This window comes from Lonchura striata, chromosome 4 (genome assembly GCF_046129695.1).
Source record: "Lonchura striata isolate bLonStr1 chromosome 4, bLonStr1.mat, whole genome shotgun sequence".
NCBI classification, from domain to species: domain Eukaryota; kingdom Metazoa; phylum Chordata; class Aves; order Passeriformes; family Estrildidae; genus Lonchura; species Lonchura striata.
In genome coordinates this window covers 72949277-72969100 of record NC_134606.1, presented here as the reverse complement: position 1 = coordinate 72969100, position 19824 = coordinate 72949277, and the positions used below count along the sequence as shown (strand labels likewise).

At 45.4% G+C, this 19824-nt stretch overlaps 1 protein-coding gene across 4 annotated transcripts in view; it reads left to right on the top strand.

Moving 5' to 3' along the window:
• The first annotated feature begins 682 nt into the window (after positions 1 to 682).
• ANKRD17 (ankyrin repeat domain 17) overlaps positions 683 to 19824 on the top strand; it is a 68914-nt gene continuing 49772 nt past the window's right edge. For 3 of the 4 annotated variants that reach the window (XM_021529547.2, XM_021529546.2, XM_021529548.2), the window contains exon 1: positions 16795 to 16893. In XM_021529547.2, the coding sequence (XP_021385222.2) occupies positions 16861 to 16893 (33 nt within the window). In that variant the 5' untranslated portion in view covers positions 16795 to 16860. Of the gene's footprint in view, positions 1143 to 16794; positions 16894 to 19824 lie in introns of those variants that run through there. The other variant, XM_077783082.1, reaches the window with a different exon arrangement.

Here is a 19824-nt window from a genome sequence, read left to right as displayed (position 1 = left end):
TCACCACTGACTGCCATGTCCAGTCGTTCCTTGGACATCGCTTTTGACTGGAATTCTGCGCTCTGCAGTTTTACTGACCATTACCTTCAGCGATACTCCACCAATTTATCTCCTGATCCTTCTAGCGACGCCCCCAACACCCCCCGCAATTTCTATTATAAGAGGCGTTTGGAGATTGCTTTGTAACGCATATTGTCCGCACTGCGAGAGAGTCCATCTCTTTCGGGCGGAATTGTGAGTGCTGTGGGGTTTCAACGCGGGCCCCCCTCACCCGAGGGGTTTCCCGCCCTGGGCGCGCTCCCTCAGCTCCGCGGGGTCGCGCCGGGCCCTGCGGGGCGACTCGCGGCGGAGGCCGCGCCGAGGTTGCCCGCTGCCCTTACCGAGGCGCAGCGCGCTGAAGGCTGAGGGTGATGACGCAAGCGGCGGTTCCGGCGCCGGGGCGGCGAGCGAGGCGGCGGCGCGGGCGGAAGGGAAGGAAGGCGGCGGGGCGAGCGCGGTGTCCGGCCGCCGCCGCCGCGGTGCCGCGCCTGGGAACGGGCAAGGGGCGCGAGGGGAGCGGGAGCGGGCGGCGCGAGGCGAGGGCGCGAGCGCGCGCCGCGCGAGGGGAGCGCGAGCGGCGCGAGCGGCGGCCGCCGGAAGTATCGCGAGAGTTGGCGCGGCGGCGGCGCCGGCGCTAGAGGTGACCGAGGCAGCGGCGGCCGCGGGCGCCTCCTCCTCTTTTTCCTCCTCCTCCTCCTCCTCCTCCTTCTCCTCCTTTTCCTTCCTCTCCGGCCATGGAGAAGGCGGTCGGCGCGGCGGTAGCGGTGACGGCGGAGGAGGGAGGCGGTGAGGGCGGCGGCGGCGAGGCCGGCAGCGCCACAGCAGGGCCCGGTCCCCCGGAGGGGCCGAGCGGCCCCGCCGCGCCGCCGTCGCCGTGCGGGCCCGGGGCGGCCGGGCTGGTGCGGGTGTGCGACCTCCTGCTGAAGAAGAAGGCGGTGCCGGGCAAGGCGAAGCGCGGCGGGCGGGCGGCCCGGCCGGCCAGCAGCAGCGAGAGCGGCGGCGGCGGCAGCGAGAGCAGCAACAACGGCAGCGACGACGAGGAAGAGGAGGAGGAGGAGGAGGAAGACGAGGAGGAGGAGGAGGAGGAAGAGGAGGTCTCCGAGGTACGGCGCGGGGGAGGCCCCGGGGGTTTCCCTGCTGATCCGGTTTCATAATTCCAGCTCGCTCCCGGCTCCCCCCGCCCTCGGCCCTGCGGCAGAGCCGGGAAAGGGGCAGCACCTCGTGGCGGGGCACGGCCGATCGCGGCCTCCGGTCGCCCCCGCCTCGGGGAGCAGCCGCCGGGGCCCCCCGGTTTTCCCCAGGGGGCTCCCTGCGAGCCGCAGCCAGCGGCAGCCTTCATCCCCGGTGTGGCTTTATCCCGAAGGGAAAGGCCCAGGGGCTGCTGCAGGTGCTCCCTGCCGCCGTGCTGTGTGCCATGTGCTATATCGCGGTGGATGTGGGAGCCGGGAGAGGGAGAGCCGAGCGGTGGGAATGCTGCCGGCAAGCCCGGGATGGGGCTCCGGAGGCAGGCCGGAGCGCTGGCTGCGTGGCTGGAAAGGTGTTGGCGCGCCCAGTGGTGGGAATAGGTCGTCTTGGAGAGAGTGTGCAGGTAAAGCAGGTGAAGGTGCAGCTAGGCGAAAGCTGCCGGAGTGCCCAGGGCGTTGAACTGTTGAGTGACGTTTTCTGCGAAGCTGAAAGCCGCCCTGAATCCATGCAATGCAAAAAGAAGTCCAGGGAAGCATTAATAACTCGGTTTTGTCTGGTGATAGGATTTTCAGGTAGGTATTGCTGGAAAAGGCCAGTAAGGCTGGGAGCCCCTTATTTGCATATGTAGTCACACAGGCTTGCTTTGTTGAATGGCTTTAATTTTGTAACCTCCCCAGCTGAACATTCACTTCTGCTTTGTTGGTTTTTTTTTTATGTAGTGCCTGCAGAAAAGTCCACTTGAAGTTTTTTAGCTTTTCTTTGAACTTGGTTTCTAAGCGGTTTGGCTTTCAAGTGATATATCTACAGTTCTGTTAGAAATGGGGCAGGAAGGAAGAGTCTGATAGGTTCAAGGAAGGGCTGGGCTAGGATGGTGATAGCTTTTTCCACGGTTGGGCAGCAGTCTGTATTTTATTCCTGCTGAAGTTGATACAAGAAGCATTTTATCCAGCTCTTTGAGATAAATTGCACGCAGTGAGCGTGTCTCAGGGAGTCTGTATGCTTTTTTCTGTGGTGTTAATTTTTAGGAAAGTCGATATCATTGTGTAGGTAGAAGTTTTTATGGTGTAAGGCTTGTAGGATAGCTGAACTGTGTTGTCCAGCAGTCCTGCAGATGCTTGGAGAGCTCGGTTGAGCAAAGGCCTTAGGAATTTGCTGGGGTGCTGTGTGGTGAAGGGATGGAGGCCCTGGAGTGACTTCAATGTATCAGTTGACAAGCTCTGAGATCAATTGCTTGTGATGGAAACATTCAACAGAGTTTGTGTCAAGCCAGACCTGCTGGTGAAGTCACAGGCAGGTTTTATTTAGTGGTCCAGAGCCGTTCTTCCCAGTGGCTCCTTACACTGGGAGCTTCCAGGTGCAATCCTGTGTGCAGCAGGATGGGAAGGGCAGAAACAGCTGAGGAGTACAGGTGGTGGGTGAGGTGAGCTTTGCCTGCTTGCTGTGCCCTCAGAGCCATAGGTGCCTATTTCATATTCTTTGGGAGCTGCAGAGAGGAAGAAATGCCAGTGATCATTAAATATCATGAGGCAGCAGAACAGTTGATTTTTTTTTTCTTTGATAGAGTGACATGTGCTGTAGATACTGATATAGGCAATTTGTGAAGGCAGTTTGGGCATCTAGAAGCTTCCCCAGTGGTTTAATCTTATCCTAAGTGAGGGCTTTCCCAGGCTGGGTGGTCTGGGATTAAATATCAAGCCGGGCTAAATAAGCAGGTGAATAATACTGACATGATGACATTCAGGATTCACAACAAAATATATGCCACATGCTTCGTTTATAATTGTTCTTGATCATGCAAAAATCTGTTCTAGTCTTTCTCCTAGTGACTTCAGGATGAAGTGATGCAGCTGGTAGAATATGCACAGCTGAAGTCACAGTTTTTAGGAATGTGAGCATGAGGATGGCCTGATTAATGGAGCAGAGCATCCAACTTGAATGTCATTCCCAGCAGCTCCTGGGGAGGGAAAGTGTTTGGAGTGTTCTCAGTGAAAGGGAGGTTTCCTTGTCTGCAAGGAACCTGATGGTTAGTTTTGGCTTTTAGAAGCTTAAAACAAACCCCACTGTAGGAACAAAGGGCTTTTTAGTTGTTTGGGGGTTAAATTTTTATTTTATTTCACATTTTCTTGAGTTGTGCCCAGCTCTGCAGTTGGATTGTGGTCTTCTGACCAGGGGCAGTGTGGAAGGCACATGAAGTGAAAAACACAAAGAAATGTAAGTTGCTGGTTTTGCTGTAAATGGAAACTGCTGTGGGAATGCTGCAGAAGCTGGTGTTCCCTCCCCTTCATTATCTCTGTAAACTTAAGGTAGTTTGTCTTAGGCTATTTTTTGCCCTTCCCATGCTTAATACATTAAGACTTCGCTAATCTCTGAAGCAAAGTGCTTCTAGATTTGACTGCTAATGAGACTGCTTCTAAAATTCAGGAGTACAGTGGCAACAAGTCCAAGGAATTCTAAAGGGAAAGCTGGCACATCCTGAGTCACAGAAACCCCAGGAGTAGAAAAAGATGTTGTTCAGCTTAGCTGTTGCTGAGCTGATGGAATGGAATCGAGAGTTATGGTCAGCTGTTTTCATGTCCATGTCTAAACTCCATCAGATCTCAGTGTGGAAACACAGGCACTGTGGAGAGCTTTGGGAGCAGTTTAAGGGAAATGTCATACCAACAACCTAATGAGTTCCAGTGACACTGTTCATAGCAACCTCCAAGGCTGATCTTTGAAATCACAGCAAATTACTGCAAAACCCCAAGACTTTAGGTAGTGGGGTCCACTGTTGTCTGTAAAAGGTAAATTGCTTTTTTCCTAAAAAATAGTTGTTTAAAAATGGCAACTTTTCTCAGTATACAGAAAGAGCAATCTTGAAGTATGAGAAGAATGACAGTAGGAGTTACATAGCAGGGGAAGTCAACCTGCAGGTTCCTTCCAAGTGTTCTTGTATGTACAAAATTTGTTCAACACTTCCATTCATAGTGAAAAGGGTAAAAAATGAGCAGGTCCTTGTAGCAGGCTGCTGCTTAGAAACCTGATGTCCAGACTGCATTAGGGCTTCTCTTATTTAACACTGAAAGGTTTAATTGTGTAATAAAAATTGTTTACAAGCTTATTTCAAGTCTTTGAACTTGGAGGAGGTTTGCTGCTGGCAGTGAAATTTATAATAGCCCTTTAGATCCATCTTGGGAATTTGTGAGTTTCATCTTGTCCATGAATCCTGTGATAATCCAAGGTGTAGATCCACTTTGGATTTGTGTGTATTTATTACCTTTTCTGTTACTGGATTCTTAGATACTGTGCAAATTAGCCTTCCATAATGTAATCCTCAGTTAACTACACCTGAAAGCGCTGCCCTATGCAAAGGATACTTCTTGACATGTTTTGGCTGTTTTTTAAGCATTCTTGGTTCACTTGAGCCTCCTGGAAGTAAAAGCTCATTTTTGTTTTTTCAGCTGCAATTGAAATAGTAATTTAACTGAGCTACTAAGATGAAGTAAGTAGAACAACACAACACCACCAGTCCTCTAAAATTTCTTAATGCAGAAGAAGCTGCTCTGAATTCCTTGGATTCAGATTTAAGGCAAAGTTAATATGGAAACTTGGGCATCCTGGTGTGGCTTCAAGAGCATTATAGGCACATGGTTGTAATTTAAATTGGAAAAGGCTTGAAGAGCTTATGTGTTCAAACGAGCTGATTTGAAGCACAGAATTTATTTTAGAAACCTGTTTCCTTTTTTTAACCCTAACAGTCTTCATCAGAATCCTGGAAGAAGGCCTTTGGATTCTGCAGGGTCACCATGCCTGGCTTGACCACTGTGTGATGTGTACCCTTTGACTGCCATTGCTTTCCTTGGGTCCTCCCAGATGTGACTGAGCATGCAGCTGTCAGGGCCGTGTCCTTGGAATAGTGTGACATCCGCAGTTCAGGCTCAGATTCTGCTGCCTTGTTTATCTTCTAATTATTTTTTTTTTCCCCTGTCTGTTTCAGCTGTGTTTTGCCTGTACCACTTAGTTTCTTCCACTGAAATGAGGAAATAAGAGAGAAATACTGTAGGATGGTTCTCAAAAATCTGTGAAATCTCAAGGTTTATCCCAGGGCTATTGCTTGGGGAATCCTACAGCCAGGTTTCACAGTAGTGAAACCTGCTGTAGTTGACCCCAGGAAGCATTAGCCAAAACTGTTTAATATCCTAATATCCTTTCCTTACTGTTCCTGGACTAGGTTCCAGCAAAATCAGGTTGGTTAGACCTAATGCTTTTTATTTTTTTAAATTGTTAAATATGACTATATTTTTGTCTGCTTTATTTAATTCAAGTAATCAGTGAATATCTGGGTTGAAAAAAAAAAAAAGAAACTCCATCAGCAGAAAATTACCACTGCAGAAGGTGGAGTTCAATATTAGCGGCACCATGTGAATTTGTTTACTTCCTTAGATATTTCTTCAGGAAATGTCCTTATAAATATAATTCCCATGTGCAGGCTGGAGCCAAACACCTCATGTTTTTAACCAGTAATTCAGTTCTGTAAAGAGAATGGTTTCTCTGGAAGAGGTTTAGCTGAGAGAATTTCCTCATCTGTCAAGGCTGAAGGCAAATGGGATTATGTGTGTTTGTTTTTTTCCCCCTCTATCTGTGTTTTAAAACCAAAACTGTTGGTGCTTATTTAGGATATAGGTGATTTGCAATTGGATTTGGGAATTGAAAAATCAATGTTGCCGATCCAAGATAAGTAAAAAGCCTTTGTTTTGGAGGTTAAGGGAACATGCCCTTTTAACTTGGTGTTAAATAAAAATTGGCTACATTTGCTGTTAGTGTCTTTGGGCCATCTGAACAGAATCCATGGCTGCCTAGGTAGACATTGTTTGTTTTTTCCTGAAATGCTGTGCTTCTGGTTTCTTGGTGGTGTGGCTCTGTAGGTGACTCAGCTGAAATGACATCCTGAAGATGTGCGGTGTCTGTAGAGCTTCTGCACCTGTGTGGGACTTCTTTTGTCATGTCCATAACTTTGGATCTATTGAGTAAGGAAATTGTTGCTGAGGAAGGACAAATGCTGGGTAAGGTCATTGAGCTGACGTGTGTACTTAGGGGAAAAGTCTTCCTTAACATGAAGTTGGCAGTGAGTATCAGTGTGTCTTGGTGTTACTGTGGGAATGCTGGTGACCTGCATCCAGTCATTGTGCAGTGTCCACAGGAATTCTGGAGAAAAAAATCCATTGTTGACCAATGAAGGGCAGCATTTCCTGTGTGTTTGCACTAAGCAGTGCTTTGTGTTAGTCGGTACTGGGAGAGGTTATCTCAGTATTCCAGATGTTTTTCAGCTGGGTTATCCCTCATAGGCCGTCCTAAGCTCATGACTGTGCAAAGAGCTAAAGCCACATGGAGGTATTACTTAACTCTTGTGTCACCTTGTTTTCACATGAGATAATAGTCGTACACCAGCCTAAAAATCGGCCACAAAGCCAAGCATGTCTTTAATACATCCTTGTTTGTGCTTGCAGTATTTTCTTTTAGGCTGCATGTTGTCATTAGGATGATTCTGTTGGCGTTACTCAAAGCAGTTTTTGACAAATTCAAATTACTGGTGTTTGATGTACAGGAGTCATTCCTCTTCTGTATTTTACCTGCATCCTCAAATTCCTGGAGCATAATGGTATATTCTAGGAAATTAGCTGAAGTAAACCTTTATGTTATGTTTTTCCCTGCCCCACCCCAATATCTTACGTGCTGTTAATCATCAAGAGTGGATAATGTGTCCAAATAAGCAGCTGCTCAGAGCTAGAAATATGTTGGAACATTAAGAAATATGATGAAATATTGCTATTTACAATATGAGGTTGGGATTTTGGCTTCCATTCTCCTGAAGTTCAACTTGAAACAATCAAAAAGTGCCTAGATTCTTTATTTTTTAGGTTCAAACTGAAGACATTTTGCACTCAGTAATACGAATTCAAACTGCTGCTAAGGTGGCTGCCTCGTATTTGGTCTAGGATTTGCTTTCCCTTGTGCTGATGTACAAGGAATGGTTCTTTCTGGGTCTGTACCTCTATGCAGGAGCAGTTTTGGGGACTACAATCCCAGCAGAAGGGGAGTATCTGAAATCCCCCCTGTCTCATGCAGGGAATGATTCAGAAATAAGAGGAGGAAGATCGCTCTTACCCTCCCAGCTGTACCTCCCATTTCTTCCCACGCATAAGAAAAAACTAAACACTTGAAGGAGAAGCTGAAGCTCCCTTGTGCATCTGTGTCTGGCAGGTGACTCACGTGTTTTCCTGTCCTGGAGCTCTCCCATTTCCAGACTTCAGGTATTCTTGCCTTTTGTTCAGTCTTGTCCTGAAATGCTTTGCCAGTGGAATTTTCCTCTTGATGCTGTTCTGCAGGTGTGAATTGTTCTCCTCCACACAATGGGGAACAATGCTTTAATGAAGTTGAAATGTTCAAGTCATGATGTGACTTAGTTTTTTTCCTCAAGTGCTCAGTGCTGTTCAGCCCCTGCATCAGCGTGGGTACTAATCCCACTGAAGTTGGGGGAGTTGGGCTTGGAGGAAGGGGGAAAAAAAAAAAGCATGCAGTGCTCCTCCCAGCCACTTGGGAAATGATGTCGTCGAAGAAAAAAAAAAACTCAGTAAGAGAAAAAATACATTTCCAGTTGATCAGTTCCTGGATCCAGTTTGTCAGGCACAAGAGCTTGTGCTGACACAGCAGAGAGCAGGAACTCAGGCAGGGAGGAGGATGAGCACTGCCTCTTTCAGTGGGATAATTCATTTAAATCCCTGTCACAGAAAACATTTGCATTGTTTCTGAGGACTCCAATTGGTAAAAATGGTGCAGATCACTGAGAATTTTTGTCTTTAAGGGCAAACAAGTCCTCTTGACACTTCCTCTGGATCTTCTGCTTGGAAGTTACTGGAACAGATAAATCACACAGAAGTTTTTGGATTTTTCCATGTGTAGTTTAAAAACTCAGAGCCTCTTCAGATAAAATCAGCACTGACTTTTGTCTCTGGTATTTGTTCAAGTTCTTGAAAGCAGTGTATTAAGGATAGGAAGAAAGAGAGGAATTAAGCAGGATTTTAATAAAATACTTCAGCCTTTTGGTTTATCACCATCACTTTTATGTCTTAGTGCAGTGCAGCAAAGGAGTCACTTGAAGACTGGCTAAAAATGTCACAATTGTGCTTGGAATCATAACACAAAAAATCAAGCTGGCTTAAAGGAAAAAGCGCTTTGAATGTTACAGTCTGCTCCATGGATGAACATATGCCTTCTGTCCATCTCTGTCACTAGCAGAAGTGAAAGTTGGCATAACAGCATGCTGGTATTTTTGTGGAGAATCAGCTTGATCAAAGGGATAAATATAGTGGCCAACTTTCTGTGCTGAACTTCAGAAAAGGGCTTTTCTGGAGCTTGCATTAGGGGGGGAAGTGTCTACAGTTCTGTGTGAAATCACTCTCTAAATGCACTTGTGTCTTCAAGCTGAGAAAATTTACTAGTGTCTTTAGGCTGAGGTGGATTTTAGAAATGTGCTAGTTACCTGCACCACAGCTGGGTTCTGCAGAAATACTTAGGTTAGGGAATGGCCTGGTGTGATGGGTTGACTTAAGAGCTTCCCTCTGCCCAGAGTGAGGAATGCCTCTCTGTGCCCTCTGGAGCTGAGTACTGGTGGCACAGCTGTGCCAGGGGCCTTGTCTGTTATCAAAGTTGATATGGATGCTGATTCCTCCTGTGCTTTGGAGCTCTTGTGGCCCAGTGCTGTTCAGTTACATCAGAGTATGGCCAAAACCTGAGTTAGACCTAGGAAAATCTTACAATGGTAATAATTTACTGGTTTGGAAGAAGTGGGTGAAGTAGTGACACCCAATAAGCACTTGTTTGAGTGAATTAGATTTGAAGTGAAGCTACCAGTTCTCTCAAAGAACTTTATTTTAAAAAAATTATATTAAAAAAATTGCCAAAGTGTTTTCAGAAAGGCAGATGTCTTCAATGGTGGCTTTCATTGTAATCCAGAATTGGCTGTTACAGAGCACACAGCCTTTCCAAAAACCATTGGAATACTTGTTAATAGAAATAACTCAAGCAGTTTGTTTCATAACAAAACTATTGTCCATCCAGTCCAGAAGATACTTAGTTTTTAAAAAAACTTTTTGTCAGCTTCCCCAGCATTTATTAAACGTGGTCATAGTAAAATAATTCTGTCAGGCTCTGTGTGTATGATGTGATTTAAATGTGGTGGAAGGGAAGGAGGTTCTTCTGTGGGAGGGGTGTGTTGGGTTGGCAGGGGACTTCAGCTTGCCTGCTAGGGCAGTGTGGGGTTCAGCCATGAGGGATGTAGTGAGGGGTTTGAGGAGGGTCTTAAGTTTTTTTTTGCTTTGGACTCTTGGACACCCTTAGGGTTAATCTTGGGCTAGATCAGGCTCTTACTGTGAACACATCTTGAATTGAGGGGCAGGTGTTTGTGAGTTCGGGGTTTTATCTGCTGGTAATTTGAGATAAACTGAACCTGTGATTTTATTTCTGGAGGCCCAGCAAAGAGGAGATGGAGAACAGGAGGTATTGAACTCCAGCGTTCAGCTAGAAGTATTTCTGTTTGGCAGCTGGTCCAACTACACTGGTACTAAATGCTGGGAGTTGTGCTTTGTGGTCCCCAGTCTGTCCTGATCTTCCAGGTAACCTCAGATGAAAAAGGAAATAAACAACCATATTAAACAAAAACAGAGATCACATTAGTATCTCATGTTCTATTCAGTTTATGTATTTTTATTTCTTCAGCCTTATGCCGCTTGTTCTGTTAAATTCCAGGCTTGATATTGCTGTCACTGGACGGAGTAGATTTTCCAGCCATTTTAGTCTATGAATTTGAAGATTCCAGCTGAGTAACTGTGGTTATTGAGAGCTCTGTAAAAGAAAGAAACATCAAATACATTGTTATGGTTCCTGATTTTGGAATAGGTTTCAAAATCTGGTATTAACCCAGTCCAAATTCATGATGAACAGCCTGAATGTAGAGCTGTTGAGACAACTATCTTTTTCACAGCCAGGAAAAGGAAGACAGGGACATCTCAATCCAGCAGATCCTGGATTAGAATTTGATGTGAAAATACTTGATACAATATTCACTCAATTAGAATTTATGTGTAGAAGTAAAGAGTAGATGAGGCCACTTAAAAAGGAGTAGGAGGCTTTGTCCTGAATAATGGCTTTTCCTGGTTTGAGGTTTCCTAATTCATGGCAGGGAACATGTCTGCACTTAAAAACTTTTTAAGAACTTGCACTCAAATTTTCATGTTCTAATGTGGAGGTATCTTGGATTACTACCTGCCTTAGGATTTGAGAGGTATTAGTATGAATGTTGTTGGACTGTATGTGCTGCTTCGTTACACACACCTTTTCTGTCACCACTGTTTCGCATGTGGAATGAGAAAAGCATAGAAGTTCATTTGTGTGAAGAAGGGTGTTCCATGTCCCAAGTTGTGTTTTCTGAACATGTCCCTCATTTCACTTGTATTTTTCCCAAAACCAGAGTTCTTCAGTGTGTTCAAAGTCCTTGGCCTACAGACTTGGAGCATTGTATTACCCAGTGAAAATGTACTGGGTTTACTCTGTGGATATTTTAAAGGAAGATCTCTAATAGAAAGCTCCCCTTAGACAAAAATGTTCACCAGTAATCTTAGATTTCTACCAAAAAACTCTTTCAAAATGCTCATGTGATTTTTGTCTCCCTTTTTCATTTCTTGTCAGGTACATTTGGATTTGCGCTGGGCAGTTCCTCCTTAGCAAAATCATAGAAGCTATCATCTCATGGTTGTTTTTTAGTGATGTTGTAGTTCAGTTCATCTTCAGGGCAGTACTGTGGATGAGTAAAGATACTTTCTTTCCTCCTTTTTCCATGCTTAGGTTTGACTTAGGGAGTTGAAATCCGGAAGAACTGGGCTGATGTAAGCACTGACCAGGGCGGAAGGGTCCTGGCTGATGAGCAGGATTTGTCGCTCTCTGTGCCAGCATGCTGCTTGCTTGCTGGGCTGTAAAACTCTGCTCAGGTGTTAGATGCATTTAGGAGAGATAAATAAGGACTTTATTCAGAAATGTTTTTTATAGTGTGCCTCTGGCTTCTGTCTCAAGATGGATGGTGTAACAACAAGAGGCTACTGATCAAGTGAAGATGATGAGCTCACAACTCTTGACCAGATAGAGCTTGCTTTTGACATTCCCTGTGTTCAGGTTCCTGGCTAAAGTGCTATAAACTGAGTGCTTTTTGGTTGAGCTTATATGATCTGTATTTCTGTTAACTTTCTTGAATGAGAAATCCTCTATGAAATGGTAATGCAGCCTGGAATGCTGAAATTCCTAATTGCCCAGCTATAACTGGAAGGAGGTCTCCACCTCTCTGAGAAGACTTCCCTGGGTATGGAGTTCTTACATTCCCTGATGCCACCACATCCTGACAGTTCATGCAAGCTGCCAAGTCAGCTTCCACAGCACAGTGCTTCTGTTTAGGGGAGAGCATGTCAGAGGAGGGCTTTGTGAAGAGAGTTGTGGAAGTTACTCCATCAGACAGATCATAACTATCCTAGTCTCTCAACACTCAGTCTTGAAACCTTTTCTTTGTATGCAGTCTTTTAAATGGACGTAAAAAAAACCTTGGGATGTGTTAACTGCAGTACTTTCAAAGGTAGTTAAGTCACCTTTTGCAGATTCTTGTTTCTTGGAGCTGTGGAAAACCTAGATCTCATAGATAGCATAAGGAAAAGATTCCATCCTTTGCAGCTTTGTCCCTTGACCAAAAAGAAACTAACTGAACAGAAAACCCTGAATGTGTCAGAAGGGTCTGAAATGCCTTGCTGCTGCCCTAGGCTAAGGGAAGAATAGGCTGGAGAGAAATGAAAGATCTCTCTTGGCAGAAAACTTAGTTTTTGAGTGGGAAACCGTCTTGGATGGTCAAAAAAAGTTGTTACATGGTTGTTAGAGAAGAAAAATATGCGGCTTGGTTATCAAAGTTTCCTTGTCTGTGGGAGATAACGGAGCTTAATCAAAAGGGGTGTGATAATGAGAATGGGCAGCAAGGATCATCTTGTGACTGAAAAACTCATGTGAAAGCTTCACTGTAGCTTTTGGTAGGAAAGTCTGAAATGCTCGGAGAGAGACATTGAATTATAATGCTGAGGGAATAAGAAAATCAGAATAAAAGTATGTCTTCAGTATTTATCAGGTTGAAGCCCATCATCCCTGCACATCCCCACCCCACTTTTAGTTGGAATTCACTGAAGCACCTGCCTGAAGGATGCTGGAAATTTAGCCAGGCTGACAGCTTCAGAGCTGTGATTGCTTCAAGAAGTGAAAGAAACCAATATACAATGTGAAAGCAGAAAAAAACAGATGGGGTCATGGTTTCAGGTGGTGCCTGAGGTTTGGGTTTGGACTGACTTGTTTTTATGTAACCATTGAGGATCTAGAAGTAGGAGTTGGGTGAATCTGTCTGGAGGGAGAACCTGAAACAGTAGGTTTAAAACTCATTTTGTATTGACATAGAAGTAAGTGACATTAAAAATTGCACCAAATGGTGATTGATGCCAACTGCCCCAAAACAGAGATGACGCTTTTGGGGTATAACAGGAAGAAGTAGCAGAGAAAAATGTTTTTAGTGTCTTGGTGGTTATACTGATATGATGGAGAGCTGCAAGTTACATAGACTGTAGTTCCTAATGAAGGTTGATAAATCCTAGTGCATTTATCTGGAGCAGTGGCTACCCTTAGGGGTATCTGTTTGGGGAAACATTCAGTACTGGCTTAGTTGTAAAGGGGTTTGAAAAATTGTTTTTATTCAAAGAGCAGATGTGAGGAACTGGGTTCAGTCCAGCAAAATGAACTAAGATGGGATTATCATCACTCTAAAAATGGAAGGACCAACACACGTTTGAAGCAGCCTTTGAGAAATCTGTGTTATTTCTAATTAATGTAAAATGCCCACCTTGTGTGTGTAAGTGTATCTTGTTTGGATTTTTCATTGTGATAGGTACCTCAGTTCCCAAGGTATTCTGAGTGACAGTGGTGGGGATTTTGCCTCCTGGCACTCTAGCAGATAATCAGAATGTCACAAAATTTGTACTGAAAACCCACTCTGGTTTTTGGTCTTAATTGTCTCAGGAACTTCAGGATTCTGTCTGACTGTGTACTACTTCTGGAAAGGAAAATGCTTTGGAATGCCTGCTAAAGGGTATAACTGATAATTGGTTCTGTATTGAGGACCTGTCTTCAACTCTCCTTTTTGTCTTCTCAGAATGATTTGGTTTTTTTAGTAATTAATGCACCTCGTGATTTTGCTGAATAAGGTGTTAATAGCTGCATGGGACAGGGTTTAAACAGCCCAACCTTGACACTGTGCTCTGAAAACACACACAAAAAAAGTGTGTTTATATGCTTTGGGACAGTTGGTGACCAGTACTGCTCGATCAGCTGTAACTAGATAACAATGTGCTTTTGTGATATAAGAGTGGGAATTGTCTGATCAATTGTTCAATGCTCACATTTCTGGGTGCCAGAATCTGTCTCGGATCAATGGTTGAAATGCTTGTGCTTCAGGGTGATGTGATTTCAGTTCAGAACTGATAGTGGCTTGCGTGGTACCGGGAGGTTGGAAAGGAGGATCTTCCTAAAAAACTGCCTGCGAGCTCTTGAGCGTGCACAGCTCTGCTTTGCACGAACAGCCAGGTTCTTGTGGAGGTTTTTACTCCCTCCTTGGTCATTTCCATGTAGTTCCCAGTGCTGTGTGAGGAGCACACCATGGAGCAAACCAGCCTAGATGTATACCCATCCCTAGCTTCGTTTTTCTCAGAACACTCTCGGGATTCCCCTTGGCTTAACGCACTTCATGGGGCTTGAAACACGACTTTGTCCCCCGTTTTTAATTCTGTCTCCTCAAGCTGCACTTCAGATGTTTTCTCCCCCACCTTCTGCCAGGGAAGCAGAAGGGTTTTGGGTGTTTCAGGCTCACAGAGTGGAAGGGACGATGGATGGACACAGCTCAGACAGCTGTGTGGTTTTAGGGTACCTCTTGATCAGGAGAACAGGCTGATTTTTAGTAGTGGATGGTGATAAATGAGGGTGCTGAGTGGATCATGCCCTTCAGCATAAGGCTAAATAAAGATCGTTAGCTTTCAGGTAGGAGCTGAGATGATTCAAAGAGATAATGTGTTCTATCTTTCCTAATCAAGCACTTCAAGTAATTCCTAGAGCTGGACTTGAAAGGGAGGATGAAATGGGTTTGTGTTTACCTGTGCAGAATTAAAGATCTATTTCCTGACCAGTGTGTAAAACCCAAAATCACACAGAAAAGAAATTAATCACAAGGGTCTATATTTTTTTTGTTTGTTTTTACCTCAAAGTGATTTTTTATTTTATTTTTTCCTTTATTTTTCTGGAACAGAATGGAAGCATTTGTTAAAGCCTTACTTTGCACCACTGAGATCTTCAGTAAAACATCAAGAGTTAGGGATGGGCTTTTTAGAGTTTGGTATTCCATACTGTAAGTATTTTTGAAGTCTGAAAGAAAGTCTGAGTTCTCATTTTTCAAACAAGTGCTTCTTTCTAAGGAGCATTGTAAAGCTGCCAATTAAGGTGGGCTAGGGGAGAAGGAAGAAGGATTGGGTATTGAGGTTTTGAGTGGGAAATTTGGGATGTTTTGTTTGCTGTCTCCGAACAAATGTTGAGGGTGACTTGCTTTCAGTGCCAGGAAGGTTTTTTCACTGCCCTCAGGGCTCACACGCAGAGTCCTCATGTCTCTCACAGTGTAAGGGGAGCTCTGGATTGTTCTTTGGGTTAAGGTTTGTAACTGAAGTGATGCTGTTGCAGATGGGGCTCTGCAGTTTCCCAAGCAGAAAGGGAAATTGTCCAGCTCTGAAGGTGATTGTGTTCCTCCTTCTCCTGAAAATCTGGTGCTTCATTTGTGGATCTGGGGGAGATGATGCAGTTCAGTTTGCCCTGTGTGGAGCAGAGGGCTGCTTTTGTAATGCTGCCTTTGAATTTGAAAATGTTTTCAGTGGTGTCATGTGAAGTATCTCTAGCTCAGTGCTAAGTTGTGTGCTTTAAGCTCCTTTTTACTTTTTTTTTTTTTTTACTTTTTTTTTTTTTTTTTGTGATATAAGGTATCTGTTAATGCTTTCTGAGGCTCAGAAGACTGAATAGCTTGTCTTTTGAAACACGAGTGTTATGTGGGAGGTGGTGGCTGGTTTTTTTCCTTTTATATATGTATATACACACACAAAGAAATCCTTCAAGCTGTCAGGGACAGCTTTGTACTTGGGCTGATGCTTGTGCATTATTGCTGGATTTCATGTACACGGGAATAGTTGCAAGGGGCTGCCGGGGATGTTAGAAATGCCACCCTAAAAGCATGACTCCAGAGGAACAGTGGAATATTGTTCTGTGGTTCTTCCTTGAATTAATTCTTGTAAAACTGTCAAATCTGGGGTGTTCCCTAAAGTGGAAAAACAGCGGAAAAATGGATAGCCCGGGCAGGTGTTAAATTTGTTTGAAATAAGGGGCTTTGTCATAGGTGAGTAGGATGTAATTCCCATTTTTGGTGGTTAAATGTAATTTTTGAATGGAAGAATGCAGCTGTGCCAAACATTTATAATGATCAACTGGAATTTCTCTTTGTGATATTACTAGCCAATCTGGCCAGCTTTTTAAATCCAGGTAAGAATATTCTTGCTGTTAAGTGAGCGTTTTAAACAATTAGTATTTTTTGGAAAAGATAGTTAAACTAAATTATTACCATGAGTATTTCTTCAAGTAAAAACGTGAATTTAATTCCTGTGGCCGTTGGACTTCTTTGTGCTCTGCTGAAATGACATCATGAGAGAGGAGATTTTTGGGGGCTTGACAAGATTTATTATGCTGGATGTTTTGAACTGGAAAATGAGTTGTTTTGAGAGCCGCAGATATGATTGCTCGGTGATTTTGACCTGCTGCGTGCAGAATTGGTATCGCTGTCACCTGAGATTATGGAATATCTAAGATACCATCTTTTGGTCCATTTGATGCTTTGGGTTAAAGCAGAGAAGTGTGTAGGTAAGAAGTAGGTACTCATCTTGGTGGGGAGATGATGATGTTTCTCAAAGCTGCATTGTGGAGACCTCGCTCCATGCGGTCAGCACCTTTTCCTACCGGTGTCATACACAGCCTGTTTCTGGAATTCCAGCCCCCCGGGAGCTGGGTGGAGGAGGGAGGGATGAGGACAGCTGGAAACAGGGCAGCTGATGGAGCAGCGTTTGGAAAAGCTTCGGGAGGTTTTGGTGTAATGGGAAGACAGGTCATAGCACAGAAACAAATGTGGCACGGCACGGACCTGCCTCATCTGGGGCTGCGGCTTCTGCGAGTTCACGGCGGGGAAGGAGGTGAAGCGATCCACGGGAGACGGAAAAATGTGCTGGTTCTGCTCGGGCTTTTCCCTTTGATTCTTCCGTGTTTCCATCGCCGGCGGGCGTTGGGCAGCGGCGCGCAGCCCCCCCCGCTCGCGGTGGTAGGCGCCGGGCGCGCTCGGGGTGGAACGGTCCATTTCCTGTTCCCGTGCCGCCGGCGGGGGGGGCCCGGCCGTGAGGGAGGGGGCGGCGGGGCATGGCGGCGGCGCGGTGAGGCGGGGCGCGGGCGGCCGCGATGGAGGCGTACGTGCTGGAGGACATCCTGGAGGTACGGCCGGGGCACGAACAAAGGGGGCCGCGGGATCGCGGGGGGTCGCGGGGCCGCCCCCCGGCCTCGGCCGTTGGGGCTGCGGCGCTCGGTGGGGCCCGGCGAACGGGGCCGGGCAGCGGCGCTGCCCCCGCGCCGGGAGGGGTGCGGGACGTGCCCCCCTGGGGGTGACATTGCGGTCACGCTACCGGGGATTTCAGCCACTGCCTGCCATAACTCGCTCTCTTTTAATCTTTGTTGCCAGTGTTCCTGTTTCATAGAATCATGGAATCACAGAATGGCTTGGGTTGGAAGGGACTCTGAAGATGATCTTATTCCAGCCCTGTGCTATGGGCAGGGGCACCTTCCACTATCCCAGGCTACCCCAAGCTGCATCCAGCCCGGCCTTGGACACTTGCAGGGATGGGGCAGGAGCAGCTTCTCTGGGCAACCTGTGCCAGGCCCTCAGCACCCTCACAGGGAAAGATTTCTTCCTGATATCTAAATCTACTCTACTCAATTTCAGCCCATTCCCCCTTGTCCTGTCACTACACACTCTTGTAAGTAGCATCTCCGCCTTTTTCTTGCAAGTTCCCTTCAGGTGCTGGAAGGCCACAATTGGGTCACCCTGAAGCCTTTTTCATTCCAAGCTGAACAATCCCAATTCTCTGAGCCTTTCTTCGTAGCAAAGGGGCTTCATCCCTCTGATCACCTTGATGGCCTCCTCTGGAGTCTCTCCAGCAGCTCCATGTCCTTCCTGTGCTGGGGACCCCAGAGCTGGAGGCAGGAGTCAAGGTGGGGTCTCAGCAGAGGAGAGAGGCACGTTTGTTGCAGTATGTAATTTTTTCTTACTGCATTTCCAGTTCTCTAAATGTAGCCTGTTTCTTGCTTCCTCTACAGGAGTAGATCTCCCTCTGCACCAGTAATTTATTATGAAATAAATGACATTATCTCTTCCTGTGAGGGTGGACTGGAAGTAACCTTTCAGCCAAATGGAGAGGCCTGCCAAGAAGTCATAGAGTGAAACAGGTCTCTATTACAGGTTATATTTGCTGTAATAGTTCAAGGAAATGTTCTGTGGCCCAGGTTGCCTAGAGAAGCTGTGGCTGCCCCATCCCTTGAAAGTCTCCAAGGCCAGGTTGGATGGGACCTGGAGCAACCTGAGATGGTGGAAGGCGTCCTTGCCCACGGCAGGAGCTGGAGTGAGATGAGCTTCCAAACCATTTTATGAAATACCTTTTTCTTGTTCCTGTGGTTTTTCAGGTTTTGCAAGCAAAAACATTGCCAGATGACATGTCAGAATATTTGCATACATTCTTTATTGTAACGAGAAGCTGCAGCCTTATTAGCTGCTGTCAGAATTCTGACAAAATAGTGCTTCCACCAGTGCTTGTCCTGTAGGCTTTTTCCTGTAGCAGCCACACTTAGGTTACCCTAAAATTTTTGATTAATAGGAATACTTGCTGTTAACTTCTGTGTGGACTTTGGAACTGCTTAACATTATTACATCCAGAATATTAACTCAGCTGTTCACTTTGTGCTGAATAAACTGGCACAGGTGTGTGAGCAAGACATTTTCACCAATATCTGTATGTGTGGCTGGGTTTGTGTGGGGAGGTAGGAAGAGCAATCGTGAACCGGTCTTTGTGCTATCAAATAAATATTTCAGCACTTTGCTGCCTTTTTGCATACTGAAAGCTTTTTCCCTTTTTCTTTTTTGTTCTTTATTTTAACAACAGTTGCCATATGTAGCTTCATAGTATGTAAATTAATAAGATACACGGTGCTTATCAATAGTCCAGTTTGGAAGGGCAGCTGGGAAGTTGATTTTGTCAGTATAACAGAATTTGGACTTGTGTGAAATGAGCAATTACATCTTGCTTCTCAGTGGGATGTGTTGGCTTTTCTTCTGATAATTTTGTCACACATTCACTTCCTGTTCTCAACACCAGCTGGATCCAGGTAAAAAGCATCCTTAGGAATCAGGCATGGCTTGTCTGCCTTTAGATGTGTGTGAAGTACGGCCGAGTCCATTGATGGGTTTCTGAGGTCCTCTGGTAGCAGTGCAATCTATTTGTGATTTCTTAGCACATCACCAGAAGCCATGTCCAGAAGTACCATTTATAGTTCCTTCCAAACTTGTTTCTGTTGTAACTTGGAACAGTCTGTTTACAGTGAGTGTGTTATTTTCCCATTTCAGGGCTTTTTTTTCTCCCATGGAGCAGTTTCTGGTGCTCATTCAAAGGCAGCAGTGTGGAGATGGAGAGAACTGCTCTTGCTTGGGCAGCAGATCTGTCATCTCTGTTGTTCTGCAAATAATTGGTGCTGCTTAGTATTTAGTTAAATTTGAAGTGATCATCAGACCTTGCCTCTTCATAGAATCTTCAAGAACGTTTTCCCTCTAAGATGCTTATAATTTAAAACCAGAAAAAAAGGTGTTTTCTGTAATGTGCTAGTTATGTTCAGTTGCCAAAGAGACCAAGGTTCAGATGGTGTTAGAGGTCCTTACTGCAAGGGCTGCTTCTGGGGCCAAAATCACTTCTGAATGCCAAAACAAAAACAAGGCTTCAGCAAATGTAATGCAGCTGCAGGCAGACATGGCTGTCAGCCCAGAGGATTTCACACAGCATCCTGGCTGCCCTGTGCTCAGGACACCTTCGAAGAAGGTGCAGGTGGTGCAGAAGTGGAGCTGGCTTTGCTACTTTCAGCTGAAGACCAGCGTTGTCTTGGCTTTGTCTCTTGAATCTGGCATTGAAAGCTTTGTGTGGGGGTTCAGGTGGATAAAATGCCAAGCACTGTGGGGTTTAGCTGCAGTTAGCTGCTGATCACTTGGATCTTTTGCTCTTGTATCCTGACCATATATGTTTGTGGATGTGTGACTTGACTGACACAAGGCTTTTTGTGTTGGTTGAAGCTTGCAGGTTTTGGCTTGCACGTGCCAGGGAAGGAGTA